Source organism: Prinia subflava, chromosome 4 (genome assembly GCF_021018805.1).
Source record: "Prinia subflava isolate CZ2003 ecotype Zambia chromosome 4, Cam_Psub_1.2, whole genome shotgun sequence".
Lineage (NCBI taxonomy): Eukaryota > Metazoa > Chordata > Aves > Passeriformes > Cisticolidae > Prinia > Prinia subflava.
Genome location: NC_086250.1, coordinates 12,868,128 through 12,895,878, shown reverse-complemented (window position 1 = coordinate 12,895,878; position 27,751 = coordinate 12,868,128). Strand labels below are relative to the sequence as shown.

The 27,751-nt window shown below is 41.1% G+C and overlaps 2 protein-coding genes across 4 annotated transcripts; one reads left to right on the top strand and one right to left on the bottom strand.

Annotated features, from left to right (window-relative positions):
• Positions 1-1,279: 1,279 nt before the first annotated feature.
• On the bottom strand, positions 1,280-21,477 carry FERRY3 (FERRY endosomal RAB5 effector complex subunit 3). Of its 2 annotated transcripts, none has more exons than XM_063395533.1 (14): positions 21,344-21,477; positions 19,939-20,133; positions 19,537-19,682; positions 18,268-18,449; positions 17,030-17,129; positions 16,829-16,950; positions 15,517-15,623; positions 13,799-13,996; positions 12,639-12,767; positions 11,512-11,580; positions 9,863-10,065; positions 4,812-4,869; positions 3,494-3,561; positions 1,280-2,548 (listed from the first exon to the last, which is right to left on the bottom strand). In XM_063395533.1, exons 2-14 carry the CDS (start codon positions 20,114-20,116, stop codon positions 2,456-2,458), a joined length of 1,653 nt encoding a protein of 550 aa, XP_063251603.1. In that variant the 5' UTR covers positions 20,117-20,133; positions 21,344-21,477; the 3' UTR covers positions 1,280-2,455. The 2 variants fall into 2 exon arrangements, with proteins under 2 accessions (XP_063251603.1, XP_063251602.1); XM_063395532.1 differs by lacking the exon at positions 21,344-21,477 and adding an exon at positions 20,964-20,985.
• On the top strand, positions 21,405-27,725 carry RAD51AP1 (RAD51 associated protein 1). Of its 2 annotated transcripts, none has more exons than XM_063395538.1 (8): positions 21,405-21,512; positions 23,436-23,485; positions 23,729-23,855; positions 24,510-24,619; positions 24,953-25,027; positions 25,440-25,589; positions 26,236-26,370; positions 27,202-27,725. In XM_063395538.1, exons 1-8 carry the CDS (start codon positions 21,493-21,495, stop codon positions 27,327-27,329), a joined length of 795 nt encoding a protein of 264 aa, XP_063251608.1. In that variant the 5' UTR covers positions 21,405-21,492; the 3' UTR covers positions 27,330-27,725. The 2 variants fall into 2 exon arrangements, with proteins under 2 accessions (XP_063251608.1, XP_063251607.1); XM_063395537.1 differs by having other exon boundaries at positions 26,224-26,370.
• The last annotated feature ends 26 nt before the right edge of the window (positions 27,726-27,751 follow it).

Sequence of the window (27,751 nt, the reverse complement as noted above, 5' to 3'; positions counted from 1 at the left end):
AATACTGTCACAAGGCATTAAATACTGTCACCCTTCCAAGGAATCTGCACTGCATATACAAATAGAAAACCTCATGGCTATTAAGTCATTTTCCTCTTAACCTTGAATAGCTTTTCATGACTGAAACAGAATTTCTAAGGTGGCTTTACAGCCATAAACTGCAGCCTGTATTCTACAGCTGCCAGGCACAGACCAAACAGAAAGTACAGTTTAGGTCAGCCCATCCCTATATTCTGCTTTTCTCCAAAGACAGCTAAAAATCTGCTGTTAGCACCACTTCCTTGAGAACAGGTATGAAAAATGGGAATATTAAATGCTCTGTCATGGCTCCTTCAGACAAAGATTCCCTTTGGCAGGCTTATTCAGCATTTACAAGGGTCACCCTTCAGCAAGCATAATTAATAATTTTCCCATACCATTCCTTCCAGTTCAACTTTCCAAAACCTCATCACTAGAGCTTGTTTGTTCATTTCAGTATCAAAGACCAACTGGTTCTTCTAATGACAAGTTTAGATGCAATCTACTGAGGACTGAAAACAAATATTTCAAAAATGAAAGGCAAAAAGCTGAAATTAGTGGCAGTTTCACCCAAGTGCTACTAAATCAAATGGAGTCTTCATGCTTTGGCAAAAATACCAGACTTTATTTTTATTACCAAAGAGTCTAGAAGTATAAGCAAGATATTTGCTCAAGAATTGTTGGTGTTCCTTGTTGGTAGATTTACTGACTGAAGGAAAATATAAAACTAACATAAGTAGGTAACAAAGATCTTTTTCACACACAGATAAACCTTACAACTTCTAAAAAGAAATAGTTCTGCCACCACACCTTTCCCAGACAGAATAGTGTTAGAGCACTTGCTTTTCTGGGACCAGAGTTTGATTTCAGTTTAAGGCCAGCAATGTAAAACGAGCTGTAAGAGGATTAATCCCGCACCTTCTAGAAGAATTTACATCCTTCTTTTCTAGAACACCAAATTAGGTCACATTACTTGCATGATTCTTCTTTAGAAGCTGCTGGCAGAGGAAAAGAAAGTATTTGACAGTTCAGCAAGAGATGTTTGCTGGGTCACTTACATGGCTTCCTGAAGCATGCAAGACTTGATAAAAATACTAAGCTGAGTCTGTTTAATTACACAGTGACTTTATAATCATCATGAAGTGGTGAATATTCCTTTGGTTCTCCGTGAGGATTTTAAATTATGCAGCTTCCCCAAAACAGAACTTTTCAATCTTCACATTTATTAAACTAAGTAACATTTTAAAAAATCACTATGAAGACAGAAAATAAACTGGGTTTTAATTGACTTCCAGGTTCTCCAGTTTACAGAGCAGAATTCAGCAGTACATAGGAAGAGGTTTCTGATTCAAAGTCAGGTCTGCCAGGATCCCCACGATTCCCACACAGCAGAACTGTGGATTTGCAAATCCCACCACCTGGAACGCTCACCCCCACAGCTGCTGTGTTGTGAGCTCAGTGCTTCTGGCAATCCCAAGAATCCCAGTTCCAGACAGGACTTTCCCTGTGGCCATGGAAGGGCTGCTTCAGCTCCTGGGTCCACAGCTGAGTTCCAGGATTGTCCATGATGGGGAAAAGCAGTTCCCAGTGTCCCCATTATCCCCCATCACTGGGATGCAGGGTGGTTTATTCGGGGTTTTTTTGACTTGATTCAAGTTTGTGCCAAGAAATTTCATAGCTGCATCTTGAGCTGTCTCCCTGGCATTTCTGGTTAGTCATAAAATGTTAATAATTAATAAGCAGCAAATTTTATCTGTATAACAGGGTCCAGAACACTTTAGTGTTCCTATGAGGTTCTTCATATAATAAACTGTAATGTAAAGTTTGGAAATAAAGCAAAAAGTAAACATAATTTAAAAAAAAAAGGAAGAAATAATATTTAAAAATTTCTAATTAGTGTCACAAGTGTATATTACTTTGATTTTTTTTAAACACTTCCACAATCTACAGGGTAAATGTCTGATTCAAGTTTTTCATTTTGTAGCAGTAAAATCACTGTGGTGACCATGACAAATTCCATTGGTTATTCTAAGGAAACACCTGTTGTGCTCCTTATTATTCTAAAAGTCACTGAGAAAATTCAGAAAATGTTTGTAGAAGCCAGAAGATGCCATTCCTAGCATAAGCTCTTATTGCTACTACCTATGTATGAGAATTACCTATATATTTCTGTAGATTTCATACAAGTTATATTGAATGTCTTTCAAATAAAGGGGAGGAATTTATCATCAATCCTGTGCTGAAACAAAGCAAGAGGCAAAAATCAACTGCTACTAGCCAAGTACAGACAACATTTTTATTTTACAACAACACGATTCTTGAAATTGCAACAAATGCCACTTTGGGGTCATGAGTCCACAGGAAAGAGACATCCTAGTCCAGAATCTCTTTAATCTCATCCTCTGCCAACAGGATACAGGTGAGTGCCCCACAGAAATCAGTGCTTAGAGGTCAGAGTCAGTGTGGAGGATACTCTGAAGATCTGTGGCAGCATGTTACTCAGCTGGTAAAACATTTCCTCAGAAATTGTCTGGAAAAAAAACACCAGTACACAGGTAAGCTTTGGCTTTTTGTAGTTTGGAAGGATTAAGTCTCTCTCAACTTTGTTTCTTGGTATTTTAAGAGAAATGCTGCTGTTCAGAAGACAACTAAAATTACTTTCAAACTGTGTGTTATAATTCTACTGAATCCAGTTAAAAGATTGACCTAAAAATACTGGCCGTTGACATATCCACATATCCATTTCCAGTAGATTTTTTGTTCCAAGGATTGATTATTTCTGCCAAACCTAAGCAGGACAGTGCTGCTTGTTATCTACAGAACTCCTGCTCTGTGCATTTCAGGACTAGATTCAACTTTGGAATTTATTTGTGGCTTCCTCCTTGCTCATCAGCCTTCTACTTTTCAAGAAATACATGTTACTCCTTTCCTAACATAACTCTATTTTTACTGATTTTTAGAACAAGCCTTGTGCTGGCCATCTTTGGGTATCATCCTGTTTCTGAACATCAGCTAGAACTCCAAATTAAATAATTTCAATTCTAAATTAGAACTAACTTCAAATACCTGGAGAATTAATGCTTTTGTGGAAGCATGGTGAGCTTCCTGCATTGCAACTTTCCATGTTGTCAGACAATATGACTAATAAACAACTCAAATTATGTAATGCAAGGTTAGCCCATCAGAGTAACTAACAGCAAAAAAGTCTCTTTTTCAAAGGTGATACATTCACCATTCATAAAGGTGAACTTCCCAGTTTGAAATTTTAGCATCCTCTCAGAAAATACTACTGGTTATTCAAAAATATAAACCCACCCTTATTCCTCTTTTATAGGCAAGGTAACAAAACCAGATTGATTAATTTAAACTCACCCAAAAGGGGCAGGCAATAGCAGAAAAATCACAACTAGATCTGCTGACATGAGACTTTTTACCAGCAGTCTCCTAGGCTGGATATGGCTTTGGTTTCACCTACCTGTGGTACCAGGAATTGTACAGTCCGAGAAATTCCTCCATCCCACGAGGCCATTTCCATCATGAAACCTAAAAAACATCATTGACGCTGTCTGGATTACCTGTGCAATACTCCCCAGCAGTTACAGCAGGAGCAGGCAGTGAGGGAGATTTCACACACAAGTAGGGTTTGAATTGCCTTAATTACAGATGTTCTCAACTGCCTTCATATCAGACTTGGGCAATGTGATTGAAATGTAGAAAAACCCAATGAGGAGTTCAGCAGAATACCTCCACTGAGGACAGAATAATCACTCCTACTGTGCAGCACAGTGATACACAGCAGAAGTGAGGGTTTCTCCAAACAGTGTGTCAGGAGTTGCTTCCATGGCCTCCTTTCACTGACAAACAGGGGGTGACCTCACTGTGGCCTCCCTGTGGGAGTGCCTGAGGGGAGCCCACAGGAAAGATGGAGAGAGACTCTTGACAAGGGCCTGGAGTGACAGGACAAGGGGCAATGGCTCCACACTGACAGAAAGGAGGTTTAGATAGGATATGAGGCAGAAATTGTTCTCTGTGAGGGTGGTGAGGCCCTGGCACAGGTTGTCCTGAGAGCTGTGGGTGCCCCATCCCTGGCAGTGTCCAAAGCCAGGTTGGATGGGGCTCTGAGCAAGCTGGGATAGTGGAAGGAGTCCCTGCCCATGGCAGGGCGTTGGAATCTTTAAGATGCCTTCCAACTCAGACCATTCTATGATTCTATGATGATTCTATAGGAAAAAAGCCCAGCACTCATTTATTGGTCATGTGATGAACTACTGAAGGCCACAGGAATCCTCTTGTGGCAAATAAGGACGCTCAGAAAAATACTTGTTTAATTGAAGTCAGTGATATAGATGACATATCCATTGTAAACTATTAAAGGTCAATTACTGTAAGAAGAGGTTCCTCAAGCAGGTGGTTGAAAGAAAGTGACTGGTTTTACTGTTTAAGTGCAGCACACAAAAATGCAAAAAGCAAAAACACCACTTAGAAAGACTATGCTGAGTCATGAGGACTATTTTTCCCTAATATCCAAGCTTAAACTGCTGTCAGTGTGAAGCCACTGTCCCTTGTGCTGTCACTCCAGGCCCTCGTCAAGAGTCTCTCTCCATCTTTCCTGTGGGCTCCCTTCAGGCCCTGCAAGGCCACAGTGAGGTCACCCCAAAGCCTTCTCCTCTGCAGGCTGAACAATCCCAATTCCCTCAGCCTTTCCTCCCAGCAGAGCTGCTGCAGCTCTTTAATGAGTTCATGTCCCTGCTCAGGACTGGCTCCCAGATCCCACTGGAGCTCCACTCCCGTACCTTTGATGCACTTGAACACGAGCTCTGCCCTCTTCAGGCACCATGGAATGGTCATCTCCTAAAATGAAGAAATAAAAAGCCTCAATGCCCCACAGATCTAACCAGCAAGAATAGCAGGGAAACTATTAAAAGCAATATTTTTTTTTGTCCTAGAACATAATTTTTAAGTGCATTTGGGACCTAGTTTTCAGAACATTCTAGGCAGGTGTACACATCTTACAGGTGACCATAAAAGCACCACCACTCCTTATTGCTTTCTAGGAGAGCCAGTGTCAGAAGAATATTCTACATTTCTAAGCTGAGATGTTGAATAAAAATGCTCTTGAACCCACTGGAAACTGGGCTGTTCCATTCCCCTGTGGAGCTCCAGAAAAAGTCTACTATTCAACTGATAATTGTCAGGTTCATGCTTCAGCAAATCAAAGGCAGGCTCCTGACCACATCTTAATAGCATGACGACTCCTATCTGTTCTTGATTTTGCTTAAGGTTTCTTGGCATACTCTCAACCTTCAGTAAAACCTCCTCTCTAATACTAGAACTGGAAGAAGCCCTTTTTCCTTAAGATGCATTTATGGTAAGAGTGAGAACAAACAAAATTAATCTTCATCTAATGAAGGAGTTTCAGATATCAACAGCAAATCCTTACCTGAAGTTAAATAGCAAAACATGACATGAAAACCACAGTGGTTTAAGATATGGCTACAAGCACTGGGCTAAATAATTTAAGTTTAAAGTTCATGAAACTTTTTTGGCCGTATGCTACAAAGCCAATTACACCATGATGATGTAATTCTATCAGAGACAGGATGACTCACTGCAAACACTTCTCAGAAAGAAGAAAACAATATCTGTTTCGTTCTGCTGTAGTCTTCAACGTGAAGATGAGCACTTTCTACTCTGAATACAAAAATATAGATGTGGAAACCGATTTTTCATTCTAAGTACCTTTTCAAACTTAAGCTTTACATAGTTTTCTATTCACTAAAGCCAGTCTCTATTTTGCAATGTCAAACACAGTGCAATCTGTTCTTATCAGAAAGCTTAATTTCAGGATTAAAAAAAGTTATTTGAGAGGCAAGGTGATCTCAGAATGCCCAGTGATAACACAGCTGATAAACTGAATGTGTGGCTTTATTAAACAACTGCTGAAAGCCAAAGTTCTTCCTTAGGTGGGAGGATCTCCTGCCATCCCCCCAAAATACACTGTATGTTAAAAACAGGCTAAGTTTGAAATATCTTTTCATAAAGCTTTCATTATGTAAATCCTTGAACCCTACGTGCTGCTTTTAGGACACACACCACATTAATCAGACAGAACAGTGCTGGACAAGCTTGGGTTTGTACTTTTTTTTTTGTTGTGGTTGCTTTTTGACTTTTTAAATTTTTAAGCACTCTGGAAGCAACACTTGGTGTTTATTACAACTCATCTGCCCATGTGTGCTTTCTGTCACAAGTAAGGTTTATTGCTGGTTTTGATCACTGCTTTGGCTTAGTAAAAAACAAGTGACTAAGAAGAAAAGTTCTCTCAGGAGCACCTTGAGCAATCAGTGATGGGAACTGAGCCTACCATGGACTGATCAACACAGCAGGATATGACACCATTCCTTGGACCATTTTAGAGGAACAGAGAGGTTAAATTTTGTGGGCACTCAGGGAAATAACAGAATGTTGCTCCATGCAAGCCACAAGAACTGAAAATGACATAGTACTGATTCAATTCTAATCCATCTTCGCAAACTTAAGTTTTCATCAATTCACCACGTTATCAGGAGTTTTCTCTGGTGTGGAAATGAGGGAGGATCAGCTAAGCACCAATTCAAAATACAGAGAAGGACATAAGAAAGCAAAAAAGCAAATAGCCAATCTCCTAGAGGGAGTTTTGGATAATGGCATTCAAGAAAGTTAAAAAAGAAACCCACCTGGAACTTCAGGTGTTTTTCACTAGCAGAGACACTTCTACACTTTTTAGGATGCAACTGTTTTGTCAAATTAAGATTTCTTCTGCTCATTTAGAAAAAAAAAAGGGGGATAGGGAGACTAACTTCACTGATTAAAGACATGCTGCAACCCTTTTGATTTTATTTTCATTTATTTGTGACAGGCTCGCTACATGGGGCTGCTTAGGGCTTGGGCCTTTGCAGAGCCATGTCATAATCAGGTAATTAAAACAGTAAAGTCCACATTCATCATGTGGGAAAAATATTTCAAACCAAATTTTAATGGGTATTTTCAGTAACAATTAGCAAGGTGCTTAATTCACAGTGCATCTGTGCAAATCCTAAACACTGGATGAGCACATATAAATTTAAAGGCAGGAAACTCAGATGAGAAATATTTGAGATCAATACACCCATCAGTAACCTCTCTTTGGACATAAACTGTGTTCAGAAATATTTGTTATACAGCTTACACTCCTTTCTTTCTACATTTTTAAAAACAATTTTGTCTTAAATTATGGTAATAGAGACAACTGGACTGAGATCACTGAAGAGTCACATTTTTGTCACTGTTGCTGTGTGAGCAGCAATGTTGAAACTACCAAGAGAGGGTGCCAGCTCTGGCATTTTTAGTAATGCCTTGCTGTTAGAGCAATTTCATTCCCCAGTTTATAACAGATTCTAGTGATGAGACAGTAACACCTCACTTGTCCTGAAATCAAACTTGCCTGCTTTTGCCTTTCTCAGGTATCAAACCCAGTTTCTTTCCTTCATTTCAGTTAATGATCAGACCAGAGAGATCTGTTTTGATTGTTCTTGCCGTAAGAAAAACAAAGAATTCTTGATTTTTTAATAGAAATAATAATGAAATCCAATGGCTCCATTGAAATCAATACAGTCAAACTGACGAGAGCAAGTTTAGATGGGATATAAAGAAGAAATTCTTCCCTGTGAGGGTGGAGAGGCCCTGGCACAGGCTGTCCAGAGAAGCTGTGGCTGCCCCATCCTTGGAAATATTCCAGGAAAGGTTGGATGGAGCTTGGAGCAAGCTGGGATAGTGGAAGGTGTCCCTACCCATGGCAGGTGATGGGACAGGATGAGCTTTAAGGTCCCTTCCAGTCTGTGATACTGTGATTACATTTGTGAGGTTATAAACACCACACTTCCATCTGCATTAGGAAAAAACCTTTGGGAGAAGCACAGAGAACACTGCAAATGAATGCCTGTCCCAGGGAAGCACGGAAACATCTCTGCAGCTGGGCTCCTGGTTAACCACCTCACAAAAATGTTCTTCTGTAGGTGGTAAATGCAGAGTCAGAACTGTGGCTGCCAAAGGCACTGAGTTCAGGGTAGCTTTCAGAAATCTGTCATTATTCACTCTTCCCTCAACAAGAAGTTACAGATTTGTGTGTTTCAAATCAGGTCAGCCAGCTGCCAAGCACTGTAATAAAGCAAGCTGCTAATTCAAGTATTACAAAGCCTAAACACAAACCATCCAGCTCACCTTCTGCAAAGACTTACAGCTTAATACAAAAGGTAAATTGTTTTACCAGGATCTTTTAAGAATGCAGCACTAGACAAGAAGATAATTCTTCAGCTTCACACATCTCAAGGCACGCTGAACGCTTGGTGATGTGCTTTATTTGTAGGTTAAAATACAGATACGCAAACAGAAGCTAAAACTAACCAGGTTTAAAGAAAACAAAAACCAGAGGAAGAATACAATCAGGTGGCACCTTGATTTTAAGAAAAAGGTCAATGTATTTAATAAATGTCTGAAACACAGCAGCTGGGTCCTATGAGTGACCCAGGCTGCTGTCCTGCAAGTTTTGCATTTGTGCCCAAAAAACGGTCTCAGTACAAGAGATGAAAAATTTCAGAAAGAATCTCATCTGTTCCTAAAAGTCTACTTTTATGTATGGAAATACATCCTTTAGAAGCTTCATTATTGGGAGTTTTTACTTTTTTAAATGCTTGCTTTTCATGATAATGGATCCTGATCCTGCAAAAAATGGTCACTTCTACTCTGTGTTCCAGTCAAATCCTGTTATAAAACTAGTCACTGTCAAAGGTAATCCACTGGTGAGCATTTATCGTGCTGTGAGTCAGCCATTTTCCACGAAGGAAAGGAAATATTTAATTTACAAGTGAAAAATCAAAGGGTTATTTAAAAAAAACCCCTCTAACAGACTAATTGTTACTGACATCCTTGCATGGATGACCGAATTATCTTCTTTTTCTCATTTCTTTAGGCTTACAGACTTTCCAGCTCTTCAGGATATGAGGCATATGGCTGCACTCCCTGCCCATTGCTTCTTTCCCTGCCTTCCCACCCCTTTTCTTCTCTGTGAGCCAGCTGTGACAGAGAAAAGAGGCTGCCAATAGTTTTAAACTGCTGTGCATTGAGAAATGTTATAGCTGATTGAGAGACAAGCCCTACAGCAGAGTCCCACTACAGAAGAAAATACAAAACTCAGCACAGTAAGTAAGAACACAAAGAGCATCTGCAATATGATGCCTCTTGCCCAGCCAGGATTTGGGGGGACTTAGAGAGGAAACAGGGACAGAAATGAGCAGTGAAGGAGGACACAGTTCAAAATGAAGGTGACATTTGGTTGCTCGTATGTAGGGCTGAGGTGGTAGAACATTTACAGAAGGTAAAGATGGTGTTTAGATTTACAGAACTCTAAGCTATGCTTTGCCAGATCTGCTGCTCCCAAGAGTTAGTTTTAATGTTTTTACAGCTAAAGATAATTAAAAGTGGGGATCTGGTATCATTACTCTATCAGCAACTCTGAAGGTAGAGTTTCTAAGCAAGAGCTTCTAGTTGCGTAGTCCCATCTTTTATTAATACTTGTACTATTGCAGTGAGCTGGATCCAGAAAGTGAGTTGTCCAAAAGGAGGGGTGGGAATAAAAACTTTGAGTGATTCAGCTGGCTGTTTTTAATTGGTCCAGCTCCTTAATTTGGGTCACCATGTAGATACAAGTGCCATGTGGTGCGGCAGGAGCCTGAGAGTGAGAAAAACCATCCCACTTGGCCTACATCAGCATGAAACACACCCTTTGCAAAAATCCGAGGACATAAAACCAGCCCAAACTGAATTTACTCACTTCTGACATCTCATGCACCAGCAGGAGGGGAATGCTGATGGTGGTGATGTCGTGCGTGCAGCAGACCTTGAGGATGTTCCTGAGCCCCATGATGGCCGGGTCCCGAGCGGTGACGTTCACAGACCTGATGTTGTCATCCACGCACAGGTGGAAGGCAACGTGGATTTCCGAGAGGTTGGAGTGCCGTGTGATGTAGAACTCTCCTGCACAGCAAGGCAAACCAGGAAGGCAAGAAATCATGGTAGGGATCTGTACTGAAATCCAATTGTTTGGTAATGCAAGAAAGATAAGAGGCAAATAGAAATACACAGCAGAGATGAGGACATACACAGGAGGTCTAAAATCTCTTGGACTGTCGGTGTTATACATCCATCCCACACTCTCTCCACTGCTTTGATGGGCTCCACTGGCATCATGGCCACATGGTGCAATAAACCATAACAGTGCCAGTACAGGATATGATCTCTATATAGCACAAAACAGAAAAACAAACCCAGAGGAGGTGCAATACTCAAAATACACAATGCAAGCACAGAATTGCAGACAGATGTGGGAGGCGGAAAGGCCAAAAAAGGATGGGTTCAAATAAAGGATGCACAGAGCCTGTGGCAAAAGATAGTGGGTTATGTAACAACTGAGATATGGCAGTGGAACATGAAGGGATCAGTGACCATTAGAATTTAAAATAATCCAGAGTAATGTAAAATGTAACCAAGACATCTTGTTGGGGGTATTTTTAGACTTGGTATTAATTTATCAAAGGTGAGAAGCAGTGAAGTCCAGGTCTCTCCATCATTTCTTTGCACTGGAGATCTAAAGTCTACAGTACAGTCAAGGGAAATGCAGGTGTGCAATGCCCCCACTGTTTCAGTCAACAAATAAACATCTTCCTTCAAACCTGTTCCCACAGGACCCTGAAGTTAAGATCCTTTCTTTGAACTGGGACAGCTGCAGAATGGGTCTGTACTTCTTCTGGATGACTGCTAAGGAGGCAGGAATTCCCAGCAGTGACCCATCTACGAGCAGTAACAGACAGGCCACTGCTGCAAGACACACCTGGATTTATCTGGTCCAAGTTGATTTATAATCCACTCCCACTACCAATATTTAAGGCAGTCATGAAATCAATGTTAATAAGCCCTCACTCAATCATGGGTTGTATGGACTTAATTCCTCCCTCTCCAACTGCATCTTCAAAGTCCACAGCAGCTTTCCTTACTAAACATCACAGTATACACAGAAGATACCTTCCCTGAGAGAGGGATTTCTCAAAGTTAAAAAATCCACTCAAAAATGCTTTTCTCAATGGTTAAATACATATAGCCATAAAATTAACTGCTAGTATTGGAGTTTCGTCTTTTCCCCCTAGATGCTCAGAGAAGTTATTTTTTTCATCCTCAAATTCCAAAAGAAAGTTTTAGGCAAAGACAAGTGATTTGTCCCATGCCATGTGATGCAGTGGCGAAGCTGGGAATAGAAACCAGATGTCCTGACACCCAGTTCTCTGCCTCAGCCACAGGAACATCCTTCTCTGATTGAGGTCAGCTTGGGTTCAGTTTGTAATTTATGTTCTGACTTTAGAGCTAAAAATGTGGATGTATGAAACACAACTTGCTTCAGGAAGAGGGGGTCAATGCCACACAACTCACCCGGCAAAATGTTTGACTGGTTTCGTTCGATATTCTTTAATTTATCTTCATTCCCACTGGTTTTGTTTTCTGTGTATGAACACATGGAACAAATATTAATCATATCCTCTATTAATGACACCTGGGCATAAAAAGGTTCATGTACTGATCTCTGGCTTGAATTTTGACCATGAAGTTACCATAAAGTCCCCAAAATGCAAGGGGGATGGGTAAAAGTGTTTTTGCTCACTTCAACACACCCCAAACTGAATCCTACCTCAAATCACTGCCCCTCTTACTTACCACCCTATGATATTTCTTCATTTGGACAAAAGCAGACACAATATTCCCAGAAATAAAATGAAACTTTGGAAATCGTCCCCATAACCACATAGTATCTTGCTATTACTCTTTCAATAATGTAAGAAATTAAAACAAATTTGTTCCTAAGAGATTTACATAAATCAGCAGCATAAAACCAGTTTTCACCATTTCCCTTGAGATGCTGCAATACACAGGTTCTCAAGGGAATTTGTTTTTCTGTGTACTCATATTTGTTCATGTTCCTGATGCATTTAAATCACATAAGTAGCTCTTTGCAGGGTAAACAGTTTCATGATGTCCAATTGCACTGCCTAAACACCATGTGGTCAGAGCATTTCTCAGCCATCTGCAAACACAGCTGCAAGGAAAACCATTTCCAAAGTTTTGGTCAGCACTAAAAAGCTAAATACACATTTAGGCAATTTGTTATTTGGTTTTCAGCATTCACTTAAAAGGAAGGGGGAGAAGTCATGAACTCCTTTTCTGCAACTTTTAAAGATTTAAATGTAAATGGCAATAAAAAGGTAAAGACAGATAAAGTTTGTGCTGCTACAGGCAGTTTAGGAAAGCAGAATGGCCTGATGTACTTCCTGTGCTGTTAAAATGGGACTTTTATATATTGATTCATTTTAAAGGAGCAGCAAAGACACCACCCGAACATCACATTCTCTCTGTGAATTTCATGCAGAGTTTCTTGATGAACCCAAACATTCCATTTTACAGATGAAATAACTGCAGAAGAGTGGCATCAACTCTGCCCTGCCCACAAACATCCAGCTGACCACTGTTCTATTTCAAGGAGGGTAATTTTGGTTGTCACTGACCATGGTGTCTTTTTGTCTTGCTGCTACGCTGTGCTCTGGCCTTAAGTACAACCTTCTGGACAATTTCAAGTTGTTCTTGGATTCCAGGAAAATGGAAATCCGTGCATTCTTGGCAAACAGTTGCGAAATCTAGGAAAAAAATAAGATTGAAATGCATATCCAGAGACTGTGCTCAGTAACATTATGTAATTCTACTCTACTGATCAAGTAAATCCAGCTATAAAGGCAAAGTCTCCAAAAGCAGATAAAGCTTTACTGGACTCCTCTTCCAAAATTTATTAAGGATTATATTTGACAGATTGTGACATGGTCCCATACCTTCCCCTCTGCTGTGGCTGAGGGATCTAGTTGGTGGCTAGAAGATGCAATTTTGTGTTTAATGACATTATTTAAATGTCTGTCTTCTCTCATTACCTAAAATTTAGCATAAACTCAGATCCTCTTTTGTTATAAATTTAAATATTTAAACAGTAAAAAAAGTACCTGCAAAATAAGCCTAAGTACAAAATAATACTGTTACAATTAAACAACTTGGAAACCATCAACACCACAAATGCAACTGCAGTTTTTCCTGGTACACTTCCCTCTCCTTCTTGCTACAAGCCTGATTCCAGCTGTTTCCAGGAAATATCAACCATCACAGTACATTTTTAATGGCATGCAAGAATAATGACAAGTAATAGTCAAAAAAAGATATTCCAAGTGTATTTTGGTATTAAACTTCAAGACGGAGGTGGGGAAGTCAAACAGGAATAAACTGAAGTTTCATTGGTTAACCTTGATAGAAAACACCATCACCGTACCCACTTACTCAAAAGACATGCACTTAAAATGGCTATTAATCAAACCTTCCAGGAGCAGGGAAGTCACATTCCTATTGTTCATTTTTAATGGAATTCACAGTATCAAAAGCACGTGGTGTTTTTATATATTTACCTATCATTTTAAAATCTGGGCACATTTCTTTTTCATTTTTGCAAATCGGTTCAGTGTGATAATCTGCTATTAAAATAGTTAGAAACTCCTACAATAAATTTGTCTAAATCATTATTGAAGGGTCCTCAAGAACATCTTTCTGTGAGAGAAGACGGCAAGGTTTTATTCTGATGTATTATTTTATTCCTTTTCCCTGACGTGACACCTCCCACCAGAAGGCTCACCTCTTTTGATGCCGCTGTACGAGCTGATCCTGTTATCCACCAGTAGCACCAGGCCACAGAGGGAGGTGGAGTAGAGGGACATTGCAGTCTGCAGCCGATGCAGCTTCACCCCGCTGCGGTGATTGCGCTTGTGCTTGCAGAAATCCAACACGTCAGCTCTCAGCAGCCTCAGGTTGTGCATGGTCTTCAGCTGAGCTCCTGCACACAGCACACGTCTCTTAATCCCAGTGCAAGACTAAACTCAGGACTGGGATTGAAATGCAAGGGCACAAAGTGCTTCCCTAAGGATCTGTAAGGATCTGCAACCACTAACACCCAGAGGAAGTTCTTAGCTGCACATTCAGTTTTACAGACACATCAGCAATTTGCAAAATAGCAATAAAAGTGCGGGGCTTTCACACAGTGAGGCTTGTCCATGCCTGAAATGAGCCTTGCTCCCCTCGCAGAATCACAGAACTATTAAGGTTGGAAAAGACTTCCACAATAAAGTCCAACCTGTGCCCAATTCCCACCCTGTCACCAGTCCAGAGCACTGAGTGTCACATCCAGGCATTCCTTGGACACCTCCAGGGGTGGAGACTCCAAACCTCCCTGGGCAACCCCTTCTGTGAAGAAATTCTTCCTGAGGAATATTGCAGGGCTAGGGATGAAATACTGATGTGTGGTGGTGTATCCTTCCCCACCCTCCCCAGAACCACTCCACAAGCCCATGAACTCCTGCTAGGCCTTAGCATTTGTGCAATGAGCTGTGTGCTGAGGCATCCCTTGGCCATTCCAGGAACTGCTGCATGGCTGAAGTGGGAGCTGCATGGAGGGGAAGGGATCATCAGTCAGCCCCTGACAGCCTGGAAACATCCCCTACCTGGCCCACGGCCCAAGAGGAACAGCACCATTGCTGCTGGAGTTTTGGAAACTCCAGCAATTCAACCTGAGGATGAACATTCTCCAAATGACTCAAGGCAATCATCTCATGACCCTATGGACAGTGGTCCTCAGGGATGTCCTTGGACATTCCTGCACCACAGCAGGCTGCACCAGCATTTCTCTCTGACAGAGATGCCTCTTGGAGCTTGCAAACCCCAAGTTTGTGATACTGAGAGGACTGCTGCTGCTCATCTCTGCCTAAATCATTTTAGATTTGGTTATAATCCAATTTTCCTCTCTGTGTTTTATCCATATAGTAATAGAGTGAACCTTGCCTGAACTTTTTTGCTCTTTTGCAAATCTGTATCAAACCTGCTTTGGCTGATGCCTTTGCTGGTGATTTTGTAAGTGACCTAAATCACTCCTGAACAACATAACATGGTCAAAACACCACAAGAAGATTCTACTGCATAAACAAAAATACAAATTGCAAGTATCTATTCTGCTGTCAACTGATTGTGGGAAGTGAATTTCATAAACACATTTTTCTACCAAATATAAGAAAAGTTGAAGCATCATTTTTAGGCAATATGTTTTGCTATTGCTGTGCTTTTTTACATGAGTCACCCAAACAAAATGGATAAAAATTTGCTTTTAGAATGTTTTCCATTACGATTTCCACTTATTTCAGACATTGCTTAATAGAGTTTATGCTGTTTTCTTCCACATGTAAAGAACAAACACAAAACAATTCCAAACTATGCATTATACACATTTAGAGTCAAATACAGTAAATAATACGTGTCTTGGATACATTATTTATTACCAGTTGTTACTTGGTTTACTCCACTTACCTAAGTGAATAGTAAAGCTTTCTTCTAACAGCCTCTGTTCTTCATAGATTCTCCCATTTCCTTCCACAGATTCCCTCAGCTGACTGGGCTGAACTTTAATTTCATCACTAAAATAATGAGAAAAGTAGCAAAAAGTTAATCCTAATTTTTATTCAAGACCAACAACTTTGGGAAAGTTACCCCAAGTCTTCTCAGCTGGTCTGTGGAAACCAGGAGACCAAACCCATGAGCATGAGCTCCACAGGTGAGGTTTCACCTTTACCTTCCTGGCAGAAGGGAGACTCCACTGTTACATTTACATTACTTGGCTCATTTGTAAAGCATTCCAAGACTGAGAAATAAAAATAAGGCACAATACCTAGTTATAACATAGTAAGAATGTAGGAATGAAAGGAAAACAAAAAGAATTCTCCTCAGCCTATTTACAACAAACCTTATTTATGAAGTTGCTACATAAAGTGTTTCTTTTCTCCTTCCCACATAAAATGGGAGATTAAAAACCACCTTATGAAATGTTCCACAGGAACTACCAGGAAACATTTCAAGTATCAGTTTTATTTTTTTCCCTGTCAATTCACCTGTCTGGTAGTGACACAACAAATAATGTTCCTAATACATGAAAGAACATCAGCATCTCTCCAAATTGTTTCTGCATTAGTGAGAAGTTTCTCTGTTTTCAAAGTGTCTCACCTCCAAAAATCTTCTATAAACTTGCAAGCAGTTCTACTGATTTCAACTGCCAAGTAGCAATGTACCAGTGATAAAGAAATAGGACCTCACCCAATTTACAAATTCTAATTTCCCTGCCATTTCCTCGAATAGAGGAAAGCTTCTCATTCAACTCTCTCCACAAGCATTCACACAAAAACATTCCATTTTTAGCTGTCCAGTGACATACACATAGTAAAAGAAAAGAGGCTTATTCTTACAATTTTTTGAAGTACCATTATTCTCTAGAACATGCTTAGGTGGTAATAAAAAGCCTTGTGGAACAATGTTAAAGACAGACATAGGAAAGAAAGGCAAAATAGGAGGAAATTCCACTCATGTCAAGCTGTACTTTAGTGCATTACAACACTTTCTGGTACAGAGAGTTCATAACATCACACAAGGAAGAAACTCCTAAAATTACACATAATTATTTATGATAGTCTATTTGCCTTTGATATGCTTTGATTATCCCATGTAAATTATTTATAGATATGATCATATCATAATAAATAGGACTACAGTATTTTATTTAAAAGATTATATAAATGCAATCCTTTGAACTATTTCTGCTGGAATTATGCATCACAGAAGAATTCAATACCTGACTGAGCTGTTGTTGGGATTCTTTAGGTCCTGATGAAGCTTTATCACCCACTCCTGATATTCCTGCTTCTGGATAGCAGTAGTCTGTTTTAATTCATTGGTCCATTTGTTCTCCAAATCCTGACAGGAGAACAGTGATAATTTGAGTGATGTGGGTGTTCTTTTTAAGGTGATTATGTGCATGACATATTCTAGTTACCTGCTGAGACTCAAAATGCTGAGCTGCTAAGGAATTCACATCCTGGTCAGTCAGTGACTTCCCAAGCTCCTGCATCACCTTATCCATTTCAGCTCCTTGCCTGAAAGAGAAGCAAACACAGATTTCAGGAGACTGGCAACAGCACCCTTTGCTGTGACACAGCAACAAACCTGGTTGTTTGTCACTGACAGAATGAACAGTCACCAATTTAGCAAAAAAAATCCACAAAACAAACTGGAGTTAAGGGTCAGGGATTCAAATCAGCTCCTGTGTAAACAGAACACCATTTACCCTCACTGGGGACAGCCTCAGCTGCCACCAACATAGGGGTGTGATAAATTCCAGTAGAGATATAAATTCCAGCAGAGTCAATACACAGCTACATCACACATCTACAACACTGCTCCTTCTTCTGTATGCACACTTGAGAAGAGGCAATGAGCAGCAAAAAGATTTGCTAACACCTTACTGGCAACATTGACCCCCAAGCTAGAAATACGTACAATTCAGTCCAGAGGAAACCATAGTATGAACTGATTATGCACTGTCTAATGTGAGCTTAAACATACACAGCTCAAGAGGAATATTGCCACTCATCATGCTAAACCAAACCTACTGAAACTACTCTGGCACAAAAAGAAAAATCCACATTCAACGTGTTCCCTCTTGTGGATAAAGGAGTCACCTGCAGCTATACAAGTTTATTCCAGAACTCGGGACTCAAACCCAACACTTTCTGGCAATCAAGCCTTATAGTCTCTTCAGTCACTGAAAATAATAGAAGGTCATCAATATAAGGCAGCTGACCCTAATGACATCATAGAATTATGGAATGGTTTGGGCTGGAAAGGACAAGAAAGTTCATTTCATTCCAGTCCCTGCCATGGGCAGGGACACCTTGCACCACACCAGGTTGCTCAGAGCCTCATCCAACCTGGCCTTGGACACTTCTAGGGATGAGGCAGGCTGCCTCCCTGGGCAACCTGTGCCACGGCCTCACCACACCCTTAGAAAATATTTTTTTTCTAATATCCAATCTAAATTTCCACTCTTTCAGTTGGAAGCCATTCCCCCTAGCCCAATCTCTACATACTCTTGTGCCAGCCAAGTGCTGTATGACTTTGGGTTTACACAGACAAATTCAAGCTACACACGTTGTCCTATGAGTCAACACACCCAGTGGCAGGCAACCCTATTTAGTAAGAGAGAGGAAAACCTAAATAATAAAAATGTAATACCTTTCACGTAGTTTTTTCAGTTCCACGTCCCTTTCACTTATTAATTCCGAGATGCTAACAAAATAATTGTGTTCCAGGTTTAACAGCATTTCAGAAGCTGGAGAATGGATCAGATCATGATAAACATCGGCAAAATCTTCATCCCAGCTGGTTTCTTCAGGTTTGGCATGTTCTAACGTTGTCTAAAGAAAATATAAGAAATTTTAAAGGATAAGGTACTCTTAGGACATATAAAGATCCTCCATAATAGTGGGGTAAAACCATGGGGACCCACACACAGCTTTTACCATACATAAATTAACTTCCCTAATTTGAGCTTTCTGCATTCTACTTTAGCTCTCAATTTTCTCCTCCCATTTTTTCCTCTTTCAAAGCAACTAAAGTCAGAATCATTAAGGCTTGGGCTACAGTGAGGAATTACCAATTTTCACACAACACCAGCATGGAAAGAACAGTAATATCCACAATAATACTTGCACCTGATGAATTTTAGATAAGGCCCAAAACACCAGCTGTGCAAACAAAAATGCTTTGCTAGTAAGGATGACTAACCTCTGATATCACTAGGAATTTGATCAACAACACTCATTTAAGAAAAGCTATTTTTATTGAACAAAGAATGGCCCAAGAACACCAGTTTTGCAAGCTTTTAATGTAATTTTCACATTTTTCTATATTTCATGAGAAGCAAATTCAATTCCTATAAACTTTTCCTCAAAGACTGCAGGTTTGTCATTTTTTTTTCTCTTCACTAGGACTCCTCCAGTTCTTTTGCACTCCACTATTTTTAAGATCCCATCTGAAACTGGAGCCATTATTCCAATCAAAGCCTCATCCCACCTAGATAATGTGAAATAATCGTATGAACTCAAAAAATGAACTGAAAAGTCTCTCTCAACTGTACACTTTCTCCTTCTAGCCTTAATTGCTTGTTACTGAGATTTAGGATAGCAGTGTCATTTCCATTACTTCTTGCTTTAATTCTAAGCCACTATAAGCCTTATGCCTATTTTTTGCTTGAGTATCAACTGTTAAATGAACAACAGTTTGCCTCTCCATTTTCTATCTTTTTACTCTTTTAAATTCAAGAAAAATCTGACTAAGAACTTTTAGGATGAAGACTTGATGCTCACTTTCAGATAAAAAGAAAAAACTGCAAGAATTGCAGTGAATTTTAGTGTAATACTTCATCCCCACAATCTGTGATTGCACACACACATACTGTCACAAAGTAAGCTCTGAATATTAACATTCCAGCCTTAAGCTTACCTCTTTATAAGCTTTAGCCCAAGTATCTGCCAGCTGGTTGATGTCTATTTTTCCTGATTTCACTGCTTCCAGAGCCACTTCAGCTTCTCTGTCATAATCTTTTATAGTTTCCTCTTCTACAAATTTACTAAGAGATTGCTTCAGGTCTATTACAACGAGAAAAAAATGGTCCATCAACAGAACACATCAGTAATCACCAAGGCAACCTGTAAGTAAAGTTTTTCCCCTAAAAACATTTTCCTTGCTAGCACTGACAGGAATCTTCTCTGATATTTTGCTGTTTAAAAACCAATTTTGTGAACACTGTTCCAGTAACACACCCTTAGTTTGGTTTCTTAGAGCAAGCTGTAAGACACTTGTGGCCAAGGATACATGAGATTAATTTAAGACATTGATTCATACCATTTTCTACAAAGCATGGCAGGTTGTGCAGAACCATCAGACGTCCATGCAAATGACTGATATTCTCTTGCACAGGGAATTTGAGAGGCACGGTAAGCACCAAATGTTCATTTCCAGCACTGAATTTGTACACATAGTCTCTCTCTCTAGTGAAAGTTTTTGCTTTATCAGGCTTCATTCTCTTGAGTTTGTTTTCTGCAATAGAAATGAAAGTAACAAGAAAGTAAAAAGAATTATTTTGTAAACTCAGAAGTAAAAAAAGGTAATGATATGCTTTGATTATCCCATGTAAATTATTTATAGATGTGATCATATCATAAAAAAGCCATGGCTTGCTAATAATTAACAGTCAAAAATACTTAACCCCCCCAAGTTTTCACAGATACTCAGTTTTGACTTCCAAATACATGCATCTGGAACTGAAGCATAAATAGCAGTTTCCAAAATACCAAGTGCTTTTAAAATGTATTTGAGTGTGTCAATAAATAAATTTGGGTAATTGCTCCTAAAAATTGCAGCTTAGACCTCCTGACTTAAAAGCAGAATCAGGGCAGATGGGAATCCTGATAAACAGAAAATTAACTGAAGGACCCTGACTTCTGTCACGGATGCCTCAAAAGCTGAAATCCTGCAGAGTGCATAGAGATTTTATTTCCTCCTTTCTGCAGGTGCAAGGCCTGGGCAGTGGGGGAGCAGATGTTTGCAACGATTTTTAGAAAGAGCTGATTTTGTTTTTCTGTAACCTGTATTAAAAAAAGTCAAAAGAGATGCAAGGGGGCTGTGTACAGAATGAAAACACGGGCTGGGATAACTGTGCTGGTATTTTTACCCTCCATAGAGCTTCTCTGCTCATTCTCATCCCTCTGTTTTGAACATCACCTGCAAAGCTGGACACATTGCTTCAGCCGAACCCTCCCCAGTGCTAAAAAACACACCCCGAGGAGAACAATAATAATAAAAAAAAAACTACAGCAGAATTCACGAGGTTGGGGGGGTTGGGTGGGTTTTTCTGTGAGCAAACATACGTGTTAGACACAGATGAAACACGCCAGTTTCAAAAACAAACATCTCAGGACAACCAATATTGATGCGAGGCGGTGTCCCGGCCTCTCTGGGAGTGGGACTCAAAGGGAAATCCTGGGAATCACAAACCCGACCACGCTCGTTCTGCTGCTCCCCGATGCAGCGAGGAGGTGGGGAGGGGGCTGATGGAGAGGGAGCAGGGGACGAACCCCCTGTTCCAAAGAGGACCTCCTGCTCCGAAATCGCAGGCTCGGAGCCGGCAAGACACGGCCTGCGGGCCCCCATCCGCATCCTCCCCGCCGCGGGGAGCTCCCGGTGCCCGCACTGCCTCCGCTGGAAGCGGCAGCGCCCGCGGGCACCGGCCCGGCGCGGCCCGACTCACCTGTCTCCGGCGGGCAGCCGCGGGTTAAGCGGGCCGCGGGGCAGGGGAGCCGCGGTGTTCCGCCCACCCGCGCCCGTCATCGCAGCTGCGCGTCCGCCGCCGCACTTTCGGCGCTGCTGCTGCGGCCAGCGCGCCCAGCGGCGGCGGAGATGGCGCGGCCGGCCAGGAGGTGCGTGTGCCGGGGCGGAGGGGCGAGGGGCTCCCCCCATCCCCTCGGGGCCTCTGGGGGATTCCAGGGTGGCCCCTTTCCCTTCCGGCGGAGCGGTCGTGATCAATGGCGCAGGGCCGTGTTGGAGGCCTGGCATTAGTGGCGTCCCCCGGGAATCTGTCGTAGAATGGTTTGGGTTGGAAGGGACCTTAAAGCCTATCCAGTTCCAGCCGCCTGCCACGGGCAGGGACACCTTCCATTATCCCAGGTTGCTCAGAGCCCATCCAGTCTGGCCTTGGACACTGCCAGGGATGGGGCAGCCACAGCTGCTCTGGGCAACCTGAGCCAGGGCTTCTACCTTACAGGGAACAATTTTTTGCTAATTGTTTCCTAATCCAATTTGAATTTACCCTCTGTCACTTTGGAGCCATTGTCCCTTGTGCTGTCACTGCAGGCCCTTGTCAAGAGTTTCTCTCCATCTTTCCTGTGGGCTCCCTTCAGGTACTGCAAGGCCACAGTGAGGTCACCCCAAAGCCTTCTCCTCTCCAGGCTGAACAATCCCAGTTCCCTCAGCCTTTCCTCCCAGCAGAGCTGCTCCATCCCTCTGATGCCCTTGGTGTCCCTGCTCTGGCCTGGCTGCAGCAGCTCCCTGTCCTTCCTGTGCTGGGCCCAGGGCTGGCTGCAGCCCTGCAGGGGGGGGTAACGCTGGGCCCAGTGTTGTTTAAATTGCACATCCATGACTTGGATAGGGGTCGATGTCTCATCAGCAGTTCACAGATGACACAAAGCTGGGAGGAGTGGTCGGTACACCAGAGTGCTGTGCAGCCCTTCAGAGGAACCTGGTCAGGTTGCAGAGATGGGCAGAGAAGTGTCTAAAATTCAACAAAGGCAAGTGCAGTATACTGCACAAGGAATAGCCCCATGCACCAGCACAGCCTGGATGTGACCTGCTGGGCCAGCAGCTCTGCTGAGATGGACCTGGGGGTCTTGGTGGACAACAGGCTCTCCATGAGCCAGCAGTGCCCTGGGGAACAAGAAGGCAAAATGGAATCCTGGGGTGCACTGGGAAGAGCAGTGCCAGCAGGTCAGGGAGTGATCCTGCCCCTCTGCCCAGCCCTGGGAGGCACATCTGGAGTGCTGTGTCCAGCCCTGGGATCCTCAGCACAGGAGGGACAGGGAGCTCCTGCAGCAGGGCCAGCAGAGGCTGCAGAGATGATTCAGGGCCAGGAAAGGCTGAGGGAGCTGGGGCTGTCCAGCCTGGAGAGCAGCCCCAGCTGAGAGGGGCCCTCAGCCCTGGGTGTCCCTGCGTGCAGGGAGGGCTCCGAGCAGGGCCCAGGCTCTGCTCCCTGGGGCCCAGCAATGGCACCAGAGGAACGGGCAGGGACTGATCCCAGGGAGTTCCACTGACATGAGGCAGAACTTCTGTCCTGTGCAGTGACCGAGGACTAAACAGATTGTCCAGAGAGGGTGTGGAGTCTTTTAAAAAAAATCTACAACCTATTCCTTATAAGCCATTGTACACAGTTGCACTGGTTATAGGTTTATCTTTGTTCTCTGTAGCCAGGGAACAGCTGGAGCTTTGCCATGGGAGAGTTAGTTTGGGTATCAGGAAAAGGTTCTTCCTCTGGAGTGTGGTGGAGCACTGGAACAGGGAATGGTCACGGCCCCAAGGCTGCCAGATCTCCAAGAGCCTTTGGACAGAGCTCTCAGGGATGCACAGGGTGGGACTGTTGGGGTGTCCTGAGCAGCGCCAGGAGCTGGACTGGATGATCCTGGTGGGTCCCTTCCAACTCATGGATAATCCATGATTCTGTGATTCTCTCCAGCTGAACACGTATTGCTTTCCTTCCTTGTAAAACATCATTTACCCGAAAGTGTTACTAAATCAAGATTCTCAGTCAGGAAGGATTAATAGTGTATATTTTACATTTTTTTTTGCCACAGGAACAAGAAAGTTGTTGATTATTCTCAGTTTGGGGATTTGGAAGATGATGGTAAGTGGGATGTTCTTGTACATCAAAAATTTGAAATCATTGCCTCTTACCTAAAAGCACCTGTAAAAGATGGTCTGTTGAATTTTTCTTCTAAATACATTTAAAGATAATGCAGTTATAGTTGTTGTGTTCTTTTAAAATAGAAGTAATTTCCAAGAAGGTTTATGTTGATATATTTTCAGCGTGCAATGAAAATGATGAAATTTAAGAATATAATTAGAGTTTGTTGCTGTTTTCCAACAGATGAAGACTTTGCACCTTCAAGCAAAAAATCCAGAACACAGCTCAAGGAATCAAAGAAGGAAAAAAAAGAGAAGCCAAAAAAGGCCAAAGAAGTGACTCCCTCACAGACACAGACGCTTAGTAAGAGGTAAGAAATGTTGTGGTCAGCTCTGTGTAAAACCGGATTTCAATAAGAATATTTGCGTTTGGTTTCTTTTCCCCTATAGTTTTAAGCAGCTGAGAACAAACAACTAATGACTATAATAAAGACTTTGAGCCTTTTTGATGCACCTTCAAATAACTCTAAAAATTCTGAGTTTCTTAGGGACTCCTAAACCAGGGAAGTATAAAGACAAGTTTGATTCCTTCCAAAAGAACATATTTAAAGGAAGATACAAAGTCAATGTCAATAAAAAAAGAGAAATCTAATTTTTATTAGTAGAGTTGTGTTTAAATGTTACATTTTGGTGTGGCATTTCAAGCAAAGGCAATCACTTTTTTCTCTGTAGTAATGCCAGTTAATAGATCATACATAGATATGTATCTATATCTATATATATGCACACATACACTGTTTGCAGTCATAATGCTTTTAAGTATAGAGTGCTTTAAAAATTAGTGTGTGTTGTGTCTAAATGATTTCAAAATGTAATATTTGTAACACGATATGCTATAAATATATACTGAAATATTAATCTCTTCACAAGTATCTGAATTTAAAAGAGTTCACTGAGCCAGAAATAGTTCTGGAACACTCATATAATTGTTTTATTATTTAACATGTTGGCATTTTTTTCCCCAGGTTATCCTTGGATGACAAACTTTATAAAAGAGATTTGGAAGTTGCCTTAGCCTTATCTGTCAAAGAAAAATCTTCAAGTCCCCAAGAAGTGCAAAATTCAGAAGAACAAGGTTACTTTACAGTTCCATGCAACACTTTATTTATATGCAGTGAATTTGAATATGGCAATTTATTTTACACTGAAATAGGTTGAAAATGTTATTTTATTTCAAGATGTCATGACAAGAGAGAGTTTCTAGGTATTGCCTGTTTTCTTATGTTATTGGAGGTTTTTTTCTGTGAGAGAAGTAACTCTTCTATAAGATCTTCCAAATATATGCTCGGATTAGAGACAGATAAAAACTTCAGCTATTTTAATTTCTTAATATTTGCACTTTTTATAATGTGTTTTTGTATAGTAATATTTCATACTTTTAACTTTTTTTTCCTGGATCTTAAAACAGGTAAAAATATTGAATCAGAAAATATGCAGAGGAGACCCCCTTTTTCCAACTGCAGTGTAGACAGTGAACTTTTAGGTAAGTTGTTCTCACACTCTTCACAAAGAGCATTTAAGTAGCTACCTCTTCTTTGTTTCCGTTGGGGTTTTTTTTTGTTGATGTGGAAAAAAGGTCTTTATCTTAAATAAAGGTTGAAGGATATGTCAATTCTTTTATTAAAAATTTGGTCCCAGTCTTAAAGTGAGCAAACCTGTGGATTGGTGAATTTTTGGTCTTTTTGTTAGCCTGATTACAGATAAATGTTTATAAATTTGACACTGAGAAAATACAATGAGAAGCACATGAAAACAAGTGTCAGTGATATGTTTCTGAATAGTATAACTTCATATCACCACAATGAACTCTGGGGACTCAAATACCAAATGATTTTAGAGGAAGAGAATGGATTTACTGTGAAATTGAGCTGATTGAACCACGTTCTGGTTTGTAGGTCTCAATCAGGTTATGGATGATGACACACCTGAGGGTGATGGGAGGCAAAGAACAGCAGCAACCAAAGTTCCAGCACATCACAAGTCATTGGTGGTTGACAGTGATGACAGAACCCATGATCTTGATTCTGAGCCAGAGTCTGTACCCAGTAAGTTCTTTTCCACTAAAACTCTCACCTTAGAAGTGCTTTGAGTGTAATGCCTTACATTTAGTTTGGGTTTTTAGTGAAATTTTTGCTGTTTTTAGTGCATTTTTCCTTATTCCCCTCTTACTGAAGCATTATCCCTTCAAACTTGTGGCATCTCATTTGCACTTTCACACTAAATTTACACACTGGAGCTTATTCTCTCCCAAACCAGCAAAATGTCACTGCTTCTCTGCATTTGTATGTCAGGAGAAATTCCTTCTGCCCTCCTTGTCCAGGAAAGATTAATCTCTTTCAAGATCCTCTGTTCATTTTTCCAGTTGTGTTCTGGGTTTGTGTCAAAACAGTGACTCTGGAGTAGCATCAGGTGTTGGAGCTTTCATTGTTGGCTTTGTTTAAGCTTATTTTAAACAGCAAGTAGCCTCCCTTCTTTCCTTCCTGTGACTGTCATCTTCTGGAACAGCAAGCTGCATCATGTCTGTCATTCCCTGATAGGCAAGGTGTCTGTATCAGTATTTACTGCTTCAAGGTGGGACATTCTAGAATCATCCTCATTATTTCTCCTGGTCTGTCATCTTCAGTGATGATTTCTCTGCTAAAGAGCATCTTTCTAAAGTATTTATTTTTCTCATCCCAGCATCACCTATAGTTTCTCCCTCCTGGATAACAGAACACAGCTCTGAGCCGAGGCAGAGGGTGATGTCCAGCCCCTCAGAGGCAGCGGGGAGGCCTCTGCATGCATCAAGTCCTGTCACAGACAGAAAGCCCAAATGGACACCACCAGGTAGGGGTGAGGCTGCAGCTACAGACACATACACGAGCTGACTTCAGCTTTTAGCAGTCTCTGCTAAAAGCAAACAAAAAAAAATACACTATTCCAGGAAAATGCCTGCCCTTTATATACATGTTATAAAGATTTTCTTTGGACAGATTTAAAACAAGAGAGAAAGGAAGAAAAGCTGTATCTATGCTTCTTTTATAGCATTATCATTAACTCTTTTATCTGCATGTTTTCCAAGCTGTGGATCAGACCTTAATCAAAAGATCCTTTCATGTCCATTTCTCTCTTATTTAGAGCTTTCTTTATCTCTGGTATGTGCTAAATTATTATCTATTCTAAACAAAGAATATTAAAAAAATGCTGGAGTATTTTAGCTGCTCTAATGAAGCAAATGCTTAAAAGCTTTATTTTCTTAAGGTGTTTGAGCATGCTCTGACTCCTGATTCTTTGATTTTTCTTCCTAATTACTCTTCTGTACATGGTTCTTTCTGTTTGGCTCCTTTCTCTCAAGTCCTCATTTCCCCATTGGAGTTGTGTTTGGTGTTTCTCTGTGGAGTGCCTGAAAGTGGCCAGGACAGTGGGAGCAGTTGCCCAGGGCAGCTGCAGAGTGTGGCTGGGTAATTTCCCTGTGCACCATTCCTGCTGCACTGGCTCCCAGAGGGAGGAATCCCTGGGGAGTGATTTCCATGTGCCTCTGTGCTTCAGACCTTTTTGCACTCTCTTCACAATGCTTCTTTTGTCCTGCTAGGAAAATTACTAGAAGACAACAGTCATAGGATATTTTTTCCCCTTTGAACTTCTAATACCTTCTTTTTGTTTTAAAATCATCTCCAGCTCCATCAGGAAGCAGTAATGCCTCTGTGAAATGTGTTCCTGTTAAGTCACCCACTCACTGCCTTAGACTTGGCCTCTCCAGGCTGGCAAGAGTCAAACCTCTCCATCCCAGCGCTACCAGCAGTTAATGGTCAGTAAAAATGTGCCACGCAGAGGAAAAGACTGTGGAAAGGGTTTTGCTGATAAACAGAGGGTGGGCAGCATCCTGGAATCATCCATTTTGGAGGACTCTTGTTACAGATGTGTCTGATGTTAGGATGAGTTTTTATTCTGCTAATTGCTAGGCGTCTTTAAGTGCTACTGAATAACAGTGCTTTTTAACCAAAGTGACATCTGGGCCACTGACTTTTTGATGTATTATATTTAGGGATGTTGGTTTGTGATAATTTTAATTCTTTAATACTTAAACTCCTGGCATTAACATAGTCTAGACAGCACTATGGCAGTATGGATAACAGGGAAATGTTTTTTAGAATGTTGTATTTTTTAAAAAAAACTAAAATAAAATACTTTATAGTATCTAACTGTATTCCTTGAATTTATTAATTTT

Coding starts and splice junctions, on each gene's coding strand:
- RAD51AP1 (XM_063395537.1), top strand. CDS start 21,493: ATGGCGCGGCCGGCCAGGAG. Junction 24,620..24,952: donor GCAAAATTCAGAAGAACAAG/GTTACTTTACAG, acceptor ATCTTAAAACAG/GTAAAAATATTGAATCAGAA. Junction 25,028..25,439: donor TGTAGACAGTGAACTTTTAG/GTAAGTTGTTCT, acceptor TCTGGTTTGTAG/GTCTCAATCAGGTTATGGAT.
- FERRY3 (XM_063395533.1), bottom strand. CDS start 20,116: ATGAAGCCTGATAAAGCAAAAACTTTCACTAGAGAGAGAGACTATGTG. Junction 17,130..18,267: donor CTGAAAAAACTACGTGAAAG/GTATTACATTTT, acceptor CTTCTCTTTCAG/GCAAGGAGCTGAAATGGATA. Junction 10,066..11,511: donor CCAGTCAAACATTTTGCCGG/GTGAGTTGTGTG, acceptor CTTGCTGTGCAG/GAGAGTTCTACATCACACGG.